General features: G+C 54.7%; 2 protein-coding genes across 4 annotated transcripts; both read right to left on the bottom strand.

Moving 5' to 3' along the window:
* Positions 1 to 1488: 1488 nt before the first annotated feature.
* SLC25A10 (solute carrier family 25 member 10) lies at positions 1489 to 9596 on the bottom strand. Of its 2 annotated transcripts, XM_066236416.1 has the most exons (11): positions 9210 to 9584; positions 6439 to 6558; positions 5555 to 5669; positions 5381 to 5429; positions 5137 to 5178; positions 4257 to 4300; positions 4027 to 4097; positions 3624 to 3716; positions 3242 to 3319; positions 2548 to 2604; positions 1489 to 2458 (listed from the first exon to the last, which is right to left on the bottom strand). In XM_066236416.1, the coding sequence occupies exons 1-11, from the start codon at positions 9300 to 9302 to the stop codon at positions 2357 to 2359; spliced, it is 864 nt and encodes a 287-aa protein (XP_066092513.1). In that variant the 5' UTR covers positions 9303 to 9584; the 3' UTR covers positions 1489 to 2356. The 2 variants fall into 2 exon arrangements, with proteins under 2 accessions (XP_066092513.1, XP_066092514.1); XM_066236417.1 differs by lacking the exon at positions 6439 to 6558 and having other exon boundaries at positions 9210 to 9596.
* Positions 9597 to 14817: 5221 nt separating this feature from the next.
* Positions 14818 to 18028, bottom strand: MRPL12 (mitochondrial ribosomal protein L12). 2 transcript variants are annotated; one of them, XM_066234856.1, is made up of 5 exons: positions 17821 to 18022; positions 17044 to 17230; positions 16821 to 16904; positions 15262 to 15396; positions 14818 to 15182 (listed from the first exon to the last, which is right to left on the bottom strand). In XM_066234856.1, exons 1-5 carry the CDS (start codon positions 17892 to 17894, stop codon positions 15066 to 15068), a joined length of 597 nt encoding a protein of 198 aa, XP_066090953.1. In that variant the 5' UTR covers positions 17895 to 18022; the 3' UTR covers positions 14818 to 15065. The 2 variants fall into 2 exon arrangements, with proteins under 2 accessions (XP_066090953.1, XP_066090955.1); XM_066234858.1 differs by lacking the exon at positions 16821 to 16904 and having other exon boundaries at positions 17821 to 18028.
* Positions 18029 to 18078: the final 50 nt, after the last annotated feature.

Genomic DNA, 18078 nt, shown 5'->3' with positions numbered 1-18078 from the left:
TAGAAATTATATAATTTATGGCCCTGGCTGGTTGGTTCAGTGGTAGAGCGTCGGCCTGGCATGCAGAAGTCCCAGGTTCAATTCCCGGCCAGGGCACACAGAAGCGCCCATCTGCTTCTCCACCCCTCCCCCTCTCCTTCCTCTCTGTCTCTTCTCCTCCCGCAGCCAAGGCTCCATTGGAGCAAAGATGGCCCGGCAATGGCCCGGGTGCTGGGGATGGCTCCTTAGCCTCTACCCCAGGCGCTAGAGTGGCTCTGGTCGCAACAGAGCGACGCCCCGGAGGGGCAGAGCGTCGCCCCCTGGTGGGCGTGCCGGGTGGATCCCGGTCAGGCGCATGCGGGGAGTCTGTCTGACTGTCTCTCCCCATTTCCAGCTTCAGAAAAATACAAAAAAAAAAGAAAAAAGAAATTATATAATTTATTAAGTTGTCCCCCGCCCCGATATTTCCAGTTCCCACCTAGCATCATGCAGTATTACAGTATTGACTATATTCCCTATGCTGTAATTTGTCTTGTGATTATTCTGTAATTACTAGCCTATGCTTCTCAACCCCTTCACCTTTGTCATCCAGCCCCTCCCCCTCCCACCTGGTGGTCATGAATCTGTTCTCGGTGTCAAGCAGTCTTTGTCCTCTAGATTCTGCATATAAGTGAAATCATATTTATTTTGCTCTGACTTATTTCACTTGAACTTGTTGTCTAACTCTCCTGGGGCCCAAGAGAAGCAGCACCCTTCCCCGTGATCATCTTCACTCACCCTCAGGTGTTACTACCTGGGCTGTGGGGCCCAGTGGCCTGGGTGGGGTTCAAAAAAACCCAGCTTTATTGAGATATCATGGTTTTTAGTGTAGCCTCAGAGCTGTGCAACCATCATCACCACCATCTAAAATCCTATGTGCGAGTGCCCAGAACAAGGGTGTCAGAGGGGCTGCTGAGACCACTTGCCCTGCACATCTCTTGGTGGGCAGGTCCACCTGTCCTGGGGATGTCCAAAGCCCTCAGGGCAGGGCCAAGACCAGCGCCCTGAGCCTGTGTGAAGGTCTGCAGTCCAGGGAACCAGGACCTCCTGAGCCCCTTCAGGGCTTGCCCAAGGCTCTAACTCAAGGAATACTTCCTACAGCCAGGAAAGGGCAGCCCCCAGGGAGGTCCACAAGCCTGGCTAGGGGGTTTTGTAGTCCCCAGGTACTTGCTGATAAGGTGTGACCCTGTGGGGTCCATTGTGACCTGGATCTGGGAACTCAGCACTGACCAGACCCCTCCACTCACACACCTAGCCACCCTCTTCTTGCAATGGTTTTAGGTGCCGCTCCCCTCATCCCCAATCCCTCTGCCCACAGGATGCCCCAACACACTGACAAGGCTGCACTCCTCTCTCCCTCTGGGTGCTGCCCCATAAACCAAGAGCCCTCTTTGGAGGGGTGCAGAGAGGTCTCATCACCCCTGGATAGCAAGGCAGCCTGCAGACCAGCAAGCGACCTGGACACAGGGATCAGACGAGAGGCAGTTCATCCTTTATTAGTGTCCTTGCAGACTGGCCCCTTGCTGGGATGGGGACACAGTCCCAAGGAAGCAGATGGATGCCGCCCCCAGCTTCATTTGGAGGGAACAAGCTGCTTTGGCAGTGAACCCTGGGCAGTGGTATTTTGGCTAATCAGCTGCTGGGGGCCTTGAGGGGTGACCGCCATCTACACAGAGGGGGGGTCATAGAGGACCTACCACAGCCTCCTTCTGCCCAGGAAGCTGGAGGTGAGGCAGTGTGAAATACAGCAGTGGCCTTTGGGCGCCAGAGAGTTTTTGGTGAAACTAAATGTTAAAGCAACTGGGGGTTAACTGGAGAGGGAGGGGCAGGCAGGGAACCTCCACTGAACTCAGAGCCTCCCCCTGTACCTGTCTCACACCTGCCTTGTTGGCTCAGCAGCTGTGGAAGCACAGCTACCTTTGAGAGCTTCATAAAAGCTATGGCCCTCTCTTAAGCAGAAGTGCACATGCACACTGGTCCTTGGTGAAAGCTGCCGGAAGACAATGCTGAGGGCCATGGGCAGCTGCTTTATGAAAGAAGAAACCTCAGGGGCTGGAGAAGGGGCAGGGGACCCAGGAAGCCTGGACAGCTCGCATCTCCCATCTTATGTTAGCTGTCTACTCGGAGAGAAGAGAGATCCTGGGTCACTCACGCCTCCCCTTTGAGTGTAGGGCAGGCCCTGGGGGGCAGGTGGGGGTTAAGGAGAAGCTACAGGGGGGGGAGGGAATCAGAGCCCTGCGAGCAGGTGCTGAGCTCAGGGCAGCTCTCAGCCCATTTGAACTCTACAAGAACCTAGTGCTGGGGGCTGGGCATGATCCAGCTCACTCCCACTGTCCCATCAGGATGGCACTTTGATGCCAAAATGTTTGCGAAGCTGTTCCAGAAACACAAACGTGAGCACAGTGTGCGGCATGAGGCGGATGCCAGCAGGCAGGAGGCCCTGGGTGGGGAAAGGGGACACAGAAAGTGAAGAGGTGGGGAAGGACCCCCGGTCTCCTGCCCTACCACCCTGACCCCACCCCACCAAACCTTGTAGAAGGCCAGCAACCCGAGCTTTGCAGTCTCCATGGCACAGTGGAGAACACCCTGCAGAAAACGACAAGTAAAGCAATGAGAAAAGCTGCTTCTTACTCAAAAGGTACAAATTACGCCACCACCAACCCCAACACCAGTCGGCAGCCCTGCAGGCCAACAAGAAGATGTGACCTAACAGCCGGAGCTAGTGTGCATGGTCTGGAATGTTCAAGGGTAAACACAGGATAACATGTGAGCAAAAAGGTCATGGCCGCTTTGCCACTGACTGGCTGACTGCTGATGCGGCAAAACCAGAACCCCTGACGCGTGTCCAGTGTGCCCAGCAGCAGCCTGACCTGCCAGGCATCTGAGGTAGGGGTGGGGAGAGTAGGAGAAGGGCCTCCGGTGCCCTGAAGACACCGTGGGAGCCCCAGGAGGTGCTCGACTGGGCTGCCCACTTTCAAACAGTACCTCCCTAATTCACACTGACAGCAATGACCCTGTTGCCTCTGTTAATGTGTCAAATAAGCTGACTTAAGAACACACAAGGGGCCAAGGGCTGCTGGAGGTAGCTGGGCCAGCAGCTGGGAAGGATGCAGTCAGAAGCAGAGAGAGAACAGCTGTCTCTATATCCCAGGATGAGGACATGGGCTCACCACCCACATAGCCTGAAGGAGCAGGGCGGTCACCCACCCTGGTCTACACTCACCTGATACTCGCCCTTGGAATTCATTAGGCGGGTCTTCAGAACATCCAGCGGCTGGCACAGGATTGTGGCACATCCACCCTGGGGAGGGGTGAAACATATCACCAACGGGCCTGCCATGTAGGATGCTTGGGTACACCTCAAACCTGCCCCCTTCAACCTTGGGCATTCCAAGGGTTGCATGGAGACAACAGAAACTGCTCTAGCCTGGGCACCGGGAGACCCGTAAACTCTCTTGGCCCAGCACCGAGTCCAACATGGGCATCCACCAACTAGACAGGTGCCTCCTGCCTCCTGATCAGACCTTAGCTCCAGAAGTTGGTCAGGAACCCCACACCCACACCCACACCCACCCACATCCCACCCCACCCCACCCGGCACTCACTGCAATGAAGCTGGAGACAAAGTGAGTGAGGATCCCATCAGACAGGTACCCCATGCTGAGAACCAGTTGCTTGGCCTGGTCATAGCAGGACAGCTGTATGGATAGCAGGGGTGGTCAGGGTCCAAAGGATGGCCCCCAACTTCAGGAAACACAAATGGGCCCACAATGATACCACCCAGACTGACCAAGCACCTACCTGTTCGGTAGTCACCTACACGGTCCTGTACCTAGGTAGACAGGCAAGGCCCAGACATGGAGGGCCTGCCCAAGGTCATACACCTGACCCACCTGTGCCCACCTATGCTCTGTAGGCACTGCCTTCCTCTGATCTCTAGGAGGACTGGGGCAAGGCCAGGGGCCCCCAGATACTCCCCGAGAGCCCCACCCTCAACAGGAGCCTTACCTGGCCTACGGTGACCAACATCCCTCTGCTGGATGCCATAGTTGCACCCGAGAACAGCTTCCTCAGACCCTCTGCCAACGGAAGGGGAAGGCTGGACACTTACTCAAGTTTGTCAGGCTTCCCCCCAGGTCCTGGTAAATGCTCCCTGCCCCCCCCCCCCCCCGGGACTCTCTTGGATCCTAGCTGGAGGCTCTCCCAAGCTTCTGGAACTCACATGGCCTGCTCCTCACCTTCTTGGGTCACACGGTACAGGCCATCCAGGGCATGAGCGTAGCTGCCAAGGACACAGAATGGGTCCAGGTGAGGCCATCCCTGACCACCAACTTCCCCGGGAGGGTTTTCCCCAGGAAGAGCCAAGAACCCTCAAAGAAACATCACAAAGGTCAAGGGCCAATGTCCTGTGCTGCAGCTCAGAGCGTCCTCCTCCCTCAGGGGACTTCAGCACTGAAGATCCCGAGACCCACAAGTAAACACCTGGGTACCAGTCCCTTTGGGGAAATGCTAGCCCTCAGTCTGGTCCTGCATGCAGCTGTTACCAGGGACAGCAGGACAGAACACGTTGCCTGGCACTCTCCCACCCAGTCCACTTGGTCCACCTTCCCCATGGTTTACGCTTTGGCCAGAGTGTGGACAATGGGCTCCTGTGTAGCCACATTTCACCCTGAACTGACACTGATAACTGGGGCTTAACTGCAGTGTCCGTCCATGAACAGTGCATTCGAGTTAACAGTCAGACTTTGTGAAAAATGATTTTATCATTAATAAAAAAAAAATCCCAGCTCCCAAACGCTTTGTAACACTCAATCTCAAACTTCTAAACCATCCCCCATAGGAATGTGTGCAAGGAGCAGATAGAGGAAGAGGTTAGTGACCGGCCCCCGTCCCTGCCATTCCGTCCCTAGTCCCAGATTCCTCTACAGAAGAGATTCAGAGCTCCTGGGGACCCCTCGTGACTCCAGGACAGATATGCATGGTGCATGTTTCCAAAAGCCTGCTCTGCTCCAGTTGGCTTGCTGGAGTCCCAGCTGAGTCCTCATACAGTGGCTGGGAGCCTTGCTGGCTGGAGCCCCCTAGTCACACCCCAGGACAGAACTCGGCCCCACTACTCACTTTCGGCGCTGATTCTGAGGCAGTTTCATGTCATTCTGCATCCTGGAAAAAACCACACAGGCTCATGGGTGGGGGCCACAAATGCCCCCTACAGACCCCAGCGATGGCAGGGCTCTCTCAGCTGCCCACCACAGGCTCAGTGGCACCCTCACCCAATGCCCAGAACTCCAAGGTCCAAGTGCCTTGTTCAGGCTGAGCCCTGGCCCTGTTAGGGAACAGCAAAGACCTTGAGGGCCACACTGACCTGACGTTGACCATATCCGCAGGAGTCCCCACGAAGCCTCCGATGCAACCTGGGGCAACACCCCAGAGCCAACATGTGACCACTGGCAGTCCCATGCTGCCCTTGAGGCCCCACCCGAGCACATTCCCCTGCCTGCCCTCCCCTACTTGGGCCCTTTCCCACCCAGCCACTCACCACTGATGGAACCCAGGAACACCTTCTTATAGAACGGAAGGGGACCCTCACTGCCCTTGGCTATGTGGTCCCGCACAGTCTCGTAGATGGCGAACCGAGTCAGGGAGTAGGTCATCTGAAGGGGAAGAGCCGAGCTCAGAGAGTACAGGTGAAAGGACAGTGCTGGGCATGACCTGCACACCTTGGCTCTCCCCCACCATCTGGCCAGGTGCATATGGTTATCACTGGTGGACCACAGGGACACTAAAGAGCCCTCCACATGGCCAACAAGTGGCTGAGCCACTTTGCAAACCTCTCCCTCCCCAGGCCTCAGCTTCCCCATCTATAAGTGGAGGTCTCCGGCCAGCTGTAAAAACAGGACTGAGCCTGACCAGGCGGTGGCGCAGTGGATAGAGTTGGACTGGGATGCAGAAGACCCAGGTTCGAGACCCCAAGGTCGCCAGCTTGAGCGAGGGCTCATCTGGTTTGAGCAAAAAAGAGCTCACCAGCTTGAGCCCAATGTCACTGGCTCAAGCAACGGGTTACTCGGTCTGCTGAAGGCCCGCGGTCAAGGCGCATTAAAAAAAAACACAAACAGGGCTGACCCTGTGGAACATGGAAGGCAGCGCACCTCCACTGCCATGGCCTGTGCCCAATCAGGGTTGCCAGCAACTTGGGCCCTGGGGTTCCTTCCTCCCAAGTAGCCTTGAAAAGGAAAGGGTTGCTTTGATGCCCATGGGTGTCCGTGGTGGGTAGGAGGCTCAGCCACATGTGAGTCTGTTTGTGGGAGATGCCAGCCATCCCTTCCACCTACTTGGGCTGCTTAGAGCATCGGCTCTGGAACCAGGACCTATAGAAACCCCTGGTGGGGCGCTGCCCTGAGAGATGAGGAACCCCCGAGGCACCTGTCTGCACAGGGAGGCACTCAGGCCGTTGTAGAGTGCCAGTATGCCGTCAGAGCGCACCACCTGCAGCGCCATGCCCATCATGCGTAGCTTCACCTCCTGCTGCGTCTGCAGGTGCACCTGTGGGGGGATAGGGCATATCTGCTCAGAGCGGCCATCTAGCCCCACCCTGCAGCCCGCTCTGTACTGAGCGTTTTTCCAGAGCCTACTGCTATTACTCCTACCCCACAATGACCCTGTGGGCCAACTGCCACCACAACCCCATTTAGAGATGGGAAACTGAGGCAAAGAGGCTTCCTAAGGGCACCCAGCTGGGGGGTGGTGCTGGGATGCACTATTCCATACTTTTGTTTTACAAATGACAATACCAGGTGACTGTTGCACCAGCCAGGCCCCTGAGAAACACTATGCATCTGCCTGAGTCCTCTGGGCAGCTGCTGTGGGCAGGGGTTGTCAGCAACATTTGCCATAAGAGGAAGCTGAGGCAGGACCCCAGCAGGGTGACTCCAGAGCCCCATTATTCAGCCTTACCCACTTTTCAGGGGAAAAAGTCATGGGGATTCAGCAGGGGAGAAAGGGAAAGGCCACCTCATATGGTTATGTCCCGCTGAGCCCACTTAGGCAGGTCATTGACTTGTGCCTCAATTTCTCTCGTTGTGCTCTGAGGATTAAAGAGCTCAGTGGATGCCCCCTTCAGTCCTGCCTGGGGAGCTCTGGGTTATGGGGAAGCAAAGGTGGGGATGAAGAAGGGCCTTGTGCCCAGCTCAGTGACATAAGTGCCATTCTCCTGCTGCCTAAGCCAAGCTGGGCAGGACAGTGGGTACTAGGCCCACAAGCAAGCTCCCATCCAATCAAGAAGAGGCTGAGGATCAAGTCAGGACATGAGGACAAGATCTAGAAGCTTTAAAATAATTTTTCCAAAGACCACACTGAGAGGTTAAAAAACCCAGACTGGACCTCCCTCCAAGGCCATGTGCTCTTTAGGCCACAGGATGAACTACATTTCTGTGGCTTCCTGCTTCCCCTGACCCATCCTGGCGGCATTCTGTAGCAAAACAGCACCTGGGGGTGGGGCAAGGGGTAGTGACACCCAAAGGGGCTTGATTTGGACAATGGACACGGGACTGAACCAGCCAGGGGCCTGAGTAATTCGAGGGCCCCTGGAGGCTATGTCTGCTCCCTGTCAAAGTCTGACCCTCCAGGGTACCACTGGTGGAAACGGGGAGCATGGTGTGCTGCGGGAACATACAGAAAGCAAACAAATCAGATGCAAGGAGGTTTCCTCTTTCTCCAAATCAAGAAGCAGCCTCCAGTTCACTGTCATGCCCTCTCTCTGGTGGTCAGAGCAAAGTCCAGCCCCTGGGGTTACCAGGTCTTAGGAGCATCAATAGGGCTATCAGCTTTAGCCCCCCCCCCCCATCTGCTAATCCTACCTTTATCGGTGGCATTTTTACTAATTAGAGAAGCAATCCCCCCACCCCTTTAGCAAAAAGGCTGCTGAAAGATACATGCCCACAGGCAGGGGACACCTGGGATTCCAGCTCAGCCAAAGCCACAGAAGCCAATTCCTTCCAGGGGGCCAGTGTGGGCACAGACGGCTCTGGGTGGAGGTAAGAAAGGAGGGTGGCAGGGTGGCTGACTCTTGCTTACAGGCCCCATGTGACAATGTGCCAGTACCCTGCCCCCCCCCCACTATGATTTGTGCCTCTGGCCCTTTCTTCTTTGTTCTTTGTAGTGAGATAGGGCAGAAAACAACCAGCTTGGCTGGCTGGCCCTGGAGACAAGGAAGTTCTATCTAGTTCTGCCCCTCAAGCATTTTCAAAAAAAAATAGAGTGTGCATGCTTCCGACTCTGAGACACGTACCTGCATGGCTTTGCAGCACCCACCCTGTCCAAGAGGAAACAGGCCAAAGCAGGGAACCTGTGTCCACCACTGCCCAGACCACATCCCTCATTTCTTTTCTTTTCTTTTTTTTTTTTTTTTTACAGGGACAGAGAGAGAGTCAGAGAGGGGATAGACAGGAACAGACAGAGATGAGAAGCATCAATCATCAGTTTTTCCTTCCGACACCTTAGTTGTTCATTGATTGCTTTCTCATATGTGCCTTGACCGCGGGCCTTCAGCAGACCAAGTAACTCCTTGCTGGAGCCAGATATCTTGGGTCCAAACTGGTGAACTTTTTGCTCAAGCCAGATGAGCCCGTGCTCAAGCTGGCGACCTCGGGGTCTCGAACCTGGGTCCTCCGCATCCCAGTCCGACGCTCTATCCACTGCGCCACCGCCTGGTCAGGCACATCCCTCATTTCTTTTCCCTCGTGTATGCCAGGACCCCACCTGGCAGGGGACGGCTGGGTCCATGCCTTGGGTATGCTAGAGCGCGAGCATCCCACGGAACCACCCCTCAAGTGTCATCAGGCAGGACAAGAGTCTTCAGAAGTGTGGGGGAAATTGGCTCAGCTAGAGCAAGTGACTGACCAAGGTCACATAGGTAGTAAAGCCTGGGGCTACGGTTTGGACCGGCCCGCCAACAGCCAGGAGCCGGCTGGGACACGGTGCATTGGGGTTGCTCCACCCGGGGTCCGCTGAGACTCGAGGACCTCCCTCCATCTCTCTCCACGCGGGGTCTTCGGGCAAGAGAGTGAGCCGATGTACTGCGGCCCTCCGGGCAGAACAGGGCAGGACAGGTTGGCCAGTGCCCACGGGAGTGGGGGCCTGGGTAGGAGCGTAACCGGGACCCCTGCTGCCGTCCTCCCGGCCCACGCCGCCCTCACCTTGAGCAGGTCCAGTGGGTGCGTGCAGCAGGCAGCCCCGCACGAGGCCAGGCCACCGAAGTACCAGCGCGACACGCGTGTCTCGACCGCCATGCCTGGAGGAGAGCTGGTTGCCCGATCCGACCCAAACTGGAACGCGATGCCGATCCGGATCCCAGACCGCACCTCCAACCCGGCGCCGGGTTCAAAGCGCTGTTGGCCACCCGCGCCAGGAGGCCAGATCCGGGGCGTGGCCTACGAGACCCCGCCCCCAACAGCTTAAAGGCGCCGAGGCCGCTCAGGCAGTCAACCGTGCCGCGTGGGTCCCACTCAATCTGCCTGTCTTCCGGTCTCAGGGAACCTGCTGTGTGGGCCTCTCCCAGTCCCCCTAGGAATCTGGCGCCCCTCCTCCACCCTGCGCGGGCCCGACCCCAGGGTCAATGCACGCCCAGGGCAAGTGTCCGAAGGGCACGGTCGACAAGTGGCCTCGAGGCTCAGCCAGTGTCCTGCCCCTCTCCCGGAGGCCGGCCTCTGCAAGCTCCCCGCCCAGCCGCGGCCCTGAACCTGCCCGCAGCGCTCGCCCCTCCACACAGGCTGGTCCGCCCTGGGCAAGACGAGTGCAGTTGCAAGAAGTAGCAGAAACCCTCCTTGGGACCAGCCGGCAGTTTACATGAAAAGTAGGGGCAATTTGAAGAGACAATCCATCCGTATCCCCGAAACACAGCCCCTACCCACTGCTCCCAGCCAAGTACAGTCTCAGGCCTCTGACCAGCCAGCCCCAGGCCAGAGGAGGCCTGGGAGGCAGGGCTCTGGGCCTCAGCGTCCGCGTCCTGGACTCAGGCTCCCTGAGGTGGCCATCAGGCACCTGCCTGTAGTTTTCCATGCTCACCCCACTCCCAGCAAACAACAGGAAGTGCAGGTGGGCTCTGAGCCCAAAGTGAAGTCCAAGTCCCCAGGGCCACTTTCAGGCAAGACCAGGGGTTCTCGGCTGAGGCAGCCTTCAATCTCAGAGGGGCAGAACCTATGTCCAGCCTGACCACTGCAGCCCCCACCCCAAGGGAGAAGGGGGAGGGACATTGGGGAAACCACTTCTTGTTCCCTGAACCCGGGAAGAGCCAACCATCCTAGCTGTCCTCTGGGCTCACAGCGTCTCCAGAATGTGTAAGCAAACCTGCCATCAACTTAACTAAGGCCACTACGTGGAGATTCAGGAGCCAGGTCTAGAACCCTAGGAGGCCTCTGAACCTATGGTCATCATCTGGAGAAGTGAACAGCAGGCTGCAGAGATGGTGTCAATCCCAGAAATGCTGGCAGCCCTGGGGCACAGAGAGGGGCATGTTTGCCACAGGACAGCTGCTTTATCTGAAAGGGGAGGAGGAATTGAGAAAGATGTCAGATAACAAACTAGGTAAAAACCACCCTGGAGGTATATGGAGCACACTGGGAGAGAAGGGGGACAGGAATTCTCCAGAGGAAACCAGAGAGGGAGGGTATACACTAGACTCACAGAGAGAACACTTTGTTTAAAAATACCAAAGCTGCCTGACCAGGTGGTGGCGCAGTGGATAGAGCATCGGACTGGGATGTGGAGGACCCAGGTTCGAGACCCCGAGCTCGCCAGCTTGAGCGCGGGCTCATCTGGTTTGAGCAAAAGCCCACCAACTTGAACCCAAGGTCACTGGCCCCAGCAAGGGGTTACTTGGTCTGCTGAAGGCCCGCGGTCAAGGCACATATGAGAAAGCAATCAATGAACAACTAAGGTGTAGCAACGCTCAACGAAAAACGAATGATTGATGCTTCTCATCTCTCTCCGTTCCTGTTTGTCTGTCCCTTTCTCTGACTCACTGTCTCTGTAAAAAAAAAACAAAAACAAAAAAAAACCAAAGCTGTCTGACCAGTTGGTGGCGCAGTGGATAGAGCATAGGACTGGGATGCAGAGGACCCAGGTTCGAGACCCTAAGGTTGCCAGCTTGAGCGCAGGCTCATCTGGTTTGAGCAAAAGCCCACCAGCTTAAACCCAAGGTCGCTGGCTCCAGCAAGGGGTTACTCGGTCTGCTGAAGGCCCGCGGTCAAGGCACATATGAGAAAGCAATCAATGAACAACTAAGGTGTTGCAACGCGCAATGAAGAACTGATGATTGATGCTTCTCATCTCTCTCCGTTCCTATCTGTCCCTGTCTATCCCTCTCTCTGACTCACTCTCAGTCTCTGTAAAAAAAATAAAATAAAAATAAAATAATACCTGACTTAAAAAAAAGAGTGAGTCTTAGACGGATGTAACAGAGGGAATCTGGTCATTTTAAAAAAATAAAATATCGCCTGACCTGTGGTGGCGTAGTGGATCAAACCTCGACCTGGAACACTGAGGTTGCAGGTTCAAAACCCTGGGTTTGCCCAGCCAAGGCACATGTGGGAGTTGGTGCTTCCTGCTCCTCCCCCCTTCTCTCTCTCACTCTGTCTCTCTTCTCTAAAATGAATAAATAAATAAAAATAATTTTAAAAAAATTAAAAAAAAAATATCGAAGAAAAAAAATATCGTTCAGACTTAAATATAAATAAAACAGAAATAATGTAAGCAGACCGGTACCAGTCCGCGGCCCGGGGGTTGGGGACCACTGGGTTAGAGCATCATCCCAAAGTGCAGAGGTTCCTGGTTTGATTCCCAGTCAGGGCACATACAGGAACAAATCAATGTTCCTGTCTCTCTCTTTCCCTCACTTCCTCTCCCTCTAAAATCAATAAAATAATACCAAAAATTAAAAAAATATATATTGCTGGGTGAGGGTATTATACTTACATGTTAACACAATAAATTAAAATTTATTTTAAAAAATGTAGCTAACAGCCAGTGGATAGAGCGTTGGACTGGGATGCAGAGGACCCAGGTTTGAGACCCCGAGGTCACCAGATTGACAAGTCAATGAAGTCGAAGTCTGTGAGGTGGAGGTGACAGAGACCTCCAGGGTCCCTAGGACTTTGTGATAGCTCAGGACTTTGTGGTAGCTCAGGAAGCAGGGGGCCAGGCCCTAAGGGGTACCAGGATGAGAACACTAGATCCAAGTAAGCTGGGTTCTGCTGGCAGGGAACCCTATCACTAGCTCTGCACAGAACAAAGGCCATACTGTCTGACCTGTAGTGGTGCAGTGGATAAAGTGTCGACCTAGAATGAAGTCGCCAGTTCGAAACCCTTGGCTCGCCAGGTCAAGGCACATATGGCAGTTGATGCTTCCTGTTTCTTTCCCCTTCTCTCTTTCTCCTCTCTAAAATGAATAAATTAAAAAAAAAAGAACAAAGGCTGTCCTCACATTGGGGAAGGCTGGCCAGACACAAATTAAAAATGTGTATCTCGCCCTGGCCGGTTGGCTCAGTGGTAGAGTGTCGGCCTGGCGTGCAGAAGTCCTGGGTTAGATTCCCGGCCAGGGCACACAGAAGCGCCCATCTGCTTCTCCACCCCTCCCCCTCTCCTTCCTCTCTTGTCTCTCTCTTCCCCTCCCGCAGCCAGCGAGGCTCCATTGGAGCAAAGATGCGTTGGCTCCATTGGAGCAAAGATGGCCCGGGCGCTGGGGATGGCTCCGTGGCCTCTGCCCCAGGCGCTAAAGTGGCTCTGGTCGCGGCAGAGTGACGCCCAGGAGGGGCAGAGCATGGCCCCCTGGTGGGCGTGCCGGGTGGATCCTGGTCGGGCGCATGCAGGAGTCTGTCTGTCTCTCCCTGTTTCTAGCTTCAGAAAAATACAAAAAAAATTTAAAAATGTGTATCTCTTCTTGGCCTTCTAAGATCAAATAAAGAAAAATGCCAAGAGCATCACGTGAAATGCATAAGCTCCTGTGAAAAGGTTGGTGGGAAATGCACTGATATTGCAGGTTAGGGAACTTAGGCCCAAGTGGAGTTCTCAAATGGATTCTAGGCCCAGGCACAAGCTCTGTGGTGATAGGCAGGCCAGCAGGAAGGTTTAAAAGCAGGGCTGCTAGGCAGGCCCAGCCCATAGGGCCTGGGGTCTGTTCTGTGGTATTTGTACTTCCTCCTGGAGCCTAGCAGGGAGGATGCAGCCACGTGGGTGGCCTGGCAGACACTGGAGTCCTTGAAATGGGGATCTATTGGGGCAGGTAGCACATGAATCAGCTCCAGCTCTGACATGTCCCATGAACTTTTCACCAGAGTGGACAAAGAACAGGAATGCTAATTCCTACCAGGATCTGATAGGATCTTGTAAGGTGTTATGTGGGCATCAACAGGGAAAGTTGGGACACACAGCACAAACCCCTCCCACTGTGGAGCCCAAGGGCCAAGGACAGATAGGCTCCAGGGAGCCAGCCCCTATTCTCAGGTCTTCAACACTTCTTTATGAGCCACTCACAGCAGCAGCATGTCAAGGAGAGCTGGCAGTGGTAGGCTGGGACCTTCATTAGGAGGCCCAGGATCAGCCCAGTGCCGTCAGGAATCTGATTGGGAGGTTGGGTGCAGGGCACCAAGTAGACACCACCGAGTGCCACCCTAGCCTGGTGTACGGGAGGAAGAATGTAGCTAGCTAGAAGGCTCTGCCTTTGAGCCAGCAAGCCCAGGATGAAGCAGAGGGCCCCATTATCCCAGTCGTCTCCCTGGCTCCCCTGGACATCTGGACAAGGATCTATGATCCTGCAAGCCTGTCCCTGAACATGGCCCACTTCCTCCCCCCAATCTCCAAGAGGCATTCAGGTCAGCAAGCCACACCCAGCCCCAGGTGGCCTAGCAGCCACCTCTGAAGGGAAGGTATGCCCAGAGATCTGGAATCATTAATCTTGTGGGGTGGTACAGCCCCAAGCTTGGCCAGGGTGGCTCTCCGGGTCACATAGCAGTCTTCCTGGGCCTCCTCACCCTTCCTACAAGGTCCAACAGGGAACACACACAGGGAACTAAGCTGGGGGCAGGGGACATGAGGTGGGGTAGGGATGTTGGACACAGCAACCTGGAAGTACACAGCGCCCCCTTCTGGTCCCACAAAGCCAATCTTACAGGTGATTCTTCTAACAGGGCCAAGGGGAGGAACCAAGGACAGGAGTGGAGACCCAGGACAGAGCAGGTGGGAGTCTTGGAGGGGGTCACAGGTGCTAAAAGCACACTGCAGACAGTCTCCCTCCCTCCTGCTCTCAGCCGAAAGTCCCAGGAATCTCCTGCTAAGAACAGCAGAGGAAGCAATCCATTGCCCCCAGAGGAGGAAGTCAAGGGTCCTTGGAGCAAGGTCCCAGGGCTGTCTTTACTCAGGGGCAGCCACCACCAACTGTAAATGCCATATGCAGCACCAGGTCACCTCCTTCATCTCACCCGGTCTCCAAGGCCTAATCCCCTGTGTTGTCCTAAGGACCACATGACTCTCAATAGATGAGGGTTGCTCCTCACAGGGCTGCCTGGGGCACACGCCTTATCCCTGCCAGCATGGGTAGGGCTGCACCATGACTTCTGAGACTGCCTCAGTGAGGCCAGTGCCACATACCCAGCTCCTGGGTGAAGATCTAGCATTAGCTATGTAGCAACTTCCACCTGAGAGGCAGGACAGATGCTGTCCAGAATCCCCAATGTGCAGCTGGGGGACCCGGATGATCACTTGCAGACCCTTACCCATCTCACCGCCCACATGGACACAGCACTGCACACACACACCTGAATTGTGTATTTCTCAGGACCCATGACACATTCCAGAGTCTGCCCCCAGGGGGCTCACAGGCAGTAGCTGCCCCTTCCTGTCTCAGTAGGTCCATGGCTGTCCCAGAAAACTAGGCTGCCACATAGTGGCAGTGTGGAATTCTTCTCTGAGGTGCCTGTCAGCTGAGCCTGGGTGTTGGGTGAGCTGCAGGGCCTCACCCTGATACCACGGATCCCTGTCCACAAGTTGTTGGCGCTGGCCTACTCCAGGACCACAGTGCCTCCCACTGCCTCCAGGGCTGCCTTAATCTTCTCTGCTTCTGCCTTGGCAACATTGGCTTTGATTTCCTGGGGCAGTGACTCCACCAGCTTCTTTGCCTGCCAGAGAGCAAAGTCAGACACCAGGCCTGGGCTTCCTGGATCAAGCCCAGCCCAGGAGGGTCTGCCTGGAACTCACCTGCACGAGGTTTATGCCCTGGATATAGTTCTTGATTTCTTTGATCAGCTTCACTTTGTCCACAGGCTTTGCCTCTGTCAGGCGGATAGTGAAATGTGTCTGTTCTTTTTGTTTGGGGATGTCTTCTTCTACTACCTGGGGGAGGGAGAATGAGCGGCCAGGTTAGAAAAGATGGCGTGGAACAACAACATTTTGTTACCGGGCAGCTTGTCTGGTAACCTCAAAGGCAAGGCCTCTGCAGAGCCTGGGATTCCAGCATGAGGCCAGGGTAGTCCCTGACCCACTTGGTGCTTTCCCTCCCTTATCTGCTCCTAGGTTAGACTGGGCTCCACCACTCAGAATTGTTTCCAGCTCTCTAAGGTTATTTTAAAACTGCCTCCTGCCTTGTCTGAGTAGCTCAGTTGGTTGGAGTGCCATCCTGACATGCCAAGGTTGGGAGTTTGATCCCTGTCCAGGACACATACAATGAGCTAACAATGAATACATGAATGGGTGGGACAATGAATTAATATTCCTCTCTCTTTAAAATTAAGTAAATAAATAAAATTAAAATGGTCTCCCTCCCCAGCCCCCAACACTAATCTCTTAAAAACTGTAACTTACAAGATAAGGAAGAGTGATGTCAAAGTGCTTTGTGGGTATTTGTAGGTAAGTATAACATTACAGAAAAGTAGTACCATTCTGGGCCTCAGCCAAGTCTAAGGTTGTGTCTTGGGACAAATTTACAACCAACTTTAGCCCCACCTTCACAAATGGACAACAATGGACAGCAGGTGGGGACAGAGCTCCCAAAATCTTTATAGGCTGGGATAGTACGTAACTGCCAATTCCCTTGGTTGTGCAAATAGCTCCTGGCTACCTGTGTTTAGAGGTGTGCTTGGGTGGGCACACAGAAGGGAAAGGACAGACCAGAAATCTGCCTTAAACTTCAAGGGACAGGAGACATAAATATGGCAAAACCTTAATTATTGCTAAGACTGGTAAAAATAATATTGAAAAAACACAAAAACAAATTAGTATATGGCTTCAAGTCTTCTGGTTTTCTCACAGAAGCCCAAACCTGCCCCACTCACCCAGAGGATGGAGCTGACCATCATCTCCTGATGTCATCCCCAGTCCTGTACATGCCTCATGGCCCTATGTCCAACATCCCTCTGCTAGGAATGTCTTGCTCTCTCTCTCTCAACTACTTACATCTCCTCTCAGAGTGTCACCTACTCACTAGGCCTTTCTTGAACTCATAATCCTCCCCTTCCCTTAAACTTTTTACCTCCTAGTCCCCACAGCACTTAAAACATCCTACTACTCAATATAATTTCTGTATTTTTCCTCTCATCCAGTTCATCATGTCTTCCTCCACTAGAAACATGGTCTCCAGTGGACAGGGACTTGCATGTCCTCGGCAGGAAGGAGATCCCAGGGAGGCTGACCAGAGCCATAGCTAGAAGCAGACACAGATTTTCAGGGTTTGTTAACTGGTACAGGACCGAGATGATGGACAACGGGAACCGGTTACCAGAGAAATATGTCTTTCTGTACAGGACACCACCTGGGCTCACCTCAGGGGCAGCAGCAACAGAGGCAGTAACAGGCATCATGCCACCCATTGGCATGAGCCCCACATCTTGTATCTTCAACGTTTTCTGCAGCAACAGAGGAAGGCAGTCTCAGAAGCTGTCTGTCACACCCAAAACAATTCACAGACAAGTCTGGGACACCCCCCAAATACAGCAGGAATAAGACGGGTCCCAGACCTCACTGCCCAGGCCTGGACCATGATACCTTCAGGAGCTCGTTGAGGTCTGAGATCTCCAGGAGCGTGAGGCTGGCAATGTCCTGGACCAGCTGCTGGATCTTGGGGGGGTACTTCTTGGGGGCATTATCTAGAGGTGCACCAGCGAGGGCCTCCCCCCTTCCATGGCTGCTGCATCTCATTAGTCGCACAGCGCAGAAGCGTGGCACCTGTTGGCTAGACCCCATTCAAACAGAGTTGTCAGCCTGGCACAGGTGAGTGATAGTCCAGGTAGGTAGGTGCCAAGTCTAACCCCTTGGTCCCATCCTGGGTTCTCAGATTTGAGTGTTCACGAGAATAGCAAGGCATTTTCTCAGTTACTTCACACTCTTCAAAAGCCTCAGAAATTCACATATTATTGCAGAATGCTGCCCACAACTCTAACTTCTCGGTTTGAATGAACCATAGCAGCTCAGGAGAGTCATGCACATTACCTAAATGCATTTTGCTGCACAAAGACTTTCAGAACCTGGGTCCCTTGACGGCAGAACACCGAATGCACTGATGTGAACCCTACCACATCACTGGGCTGAGAGGGAAACTGAGGCCCAGGGAAGGGCAGGAACTCGTCCAAGGTCATCTAGAGCCACGCTGGCACTCTCTGCAGCCCGTAAAATTAGGGGGCTGGCACGTGGGGTGTTGGCACCCCCATCCCCGCAGGGACCTGCCGAGTTTGGGTGGCCTCCCGCCCGCCACCCCACCTGAACCATCGTTGGCCGGCCAAGGGCCGCCACGCTGCCGGCTCGGCCCTCGACAGCCCGCAGTACCTGGCTAAATGGAGCACGGGGACTCGAAGCCCAAGACATGGCACCCACAGCGGGAGAGCGGCCGCCGGCAGCATCGCTCCGCGGGCAGGAAGGTCACAAGCGATTCCCAGGAAGAGGGACGCTCTAGCTGTAAGGACCGCCGAGTATACAAACTGGGAAGGAGGCTCTAGCCGACGGGGCCGCCGAGCACTCGAGCTGGAGAGGACGCTCTAGCCGCACTTTGTGCTCGCTTCCTCTCGCTCGCCGAGATTACCCAGG

This window comes from Saccopteryx bilineata, chromosome 6, assembly GCF_036850765.1.
Source record: "Saccopteryx bilineata isolate mSacBil1 chromosome 6, mSacBil1_pri_phased_curated, whole genome shotgun sequence".
NCBI lineage: Eukaryota > Metazoa > Chordata > Mammalia > Chiroptera > Emballonuridae > Saccopteryx > Saccopteryx bilineata.
Note: the sequence above shows the minus strand (reverse complement) of the source record. Positions and strands in the feature narration are given on the sequence as shown.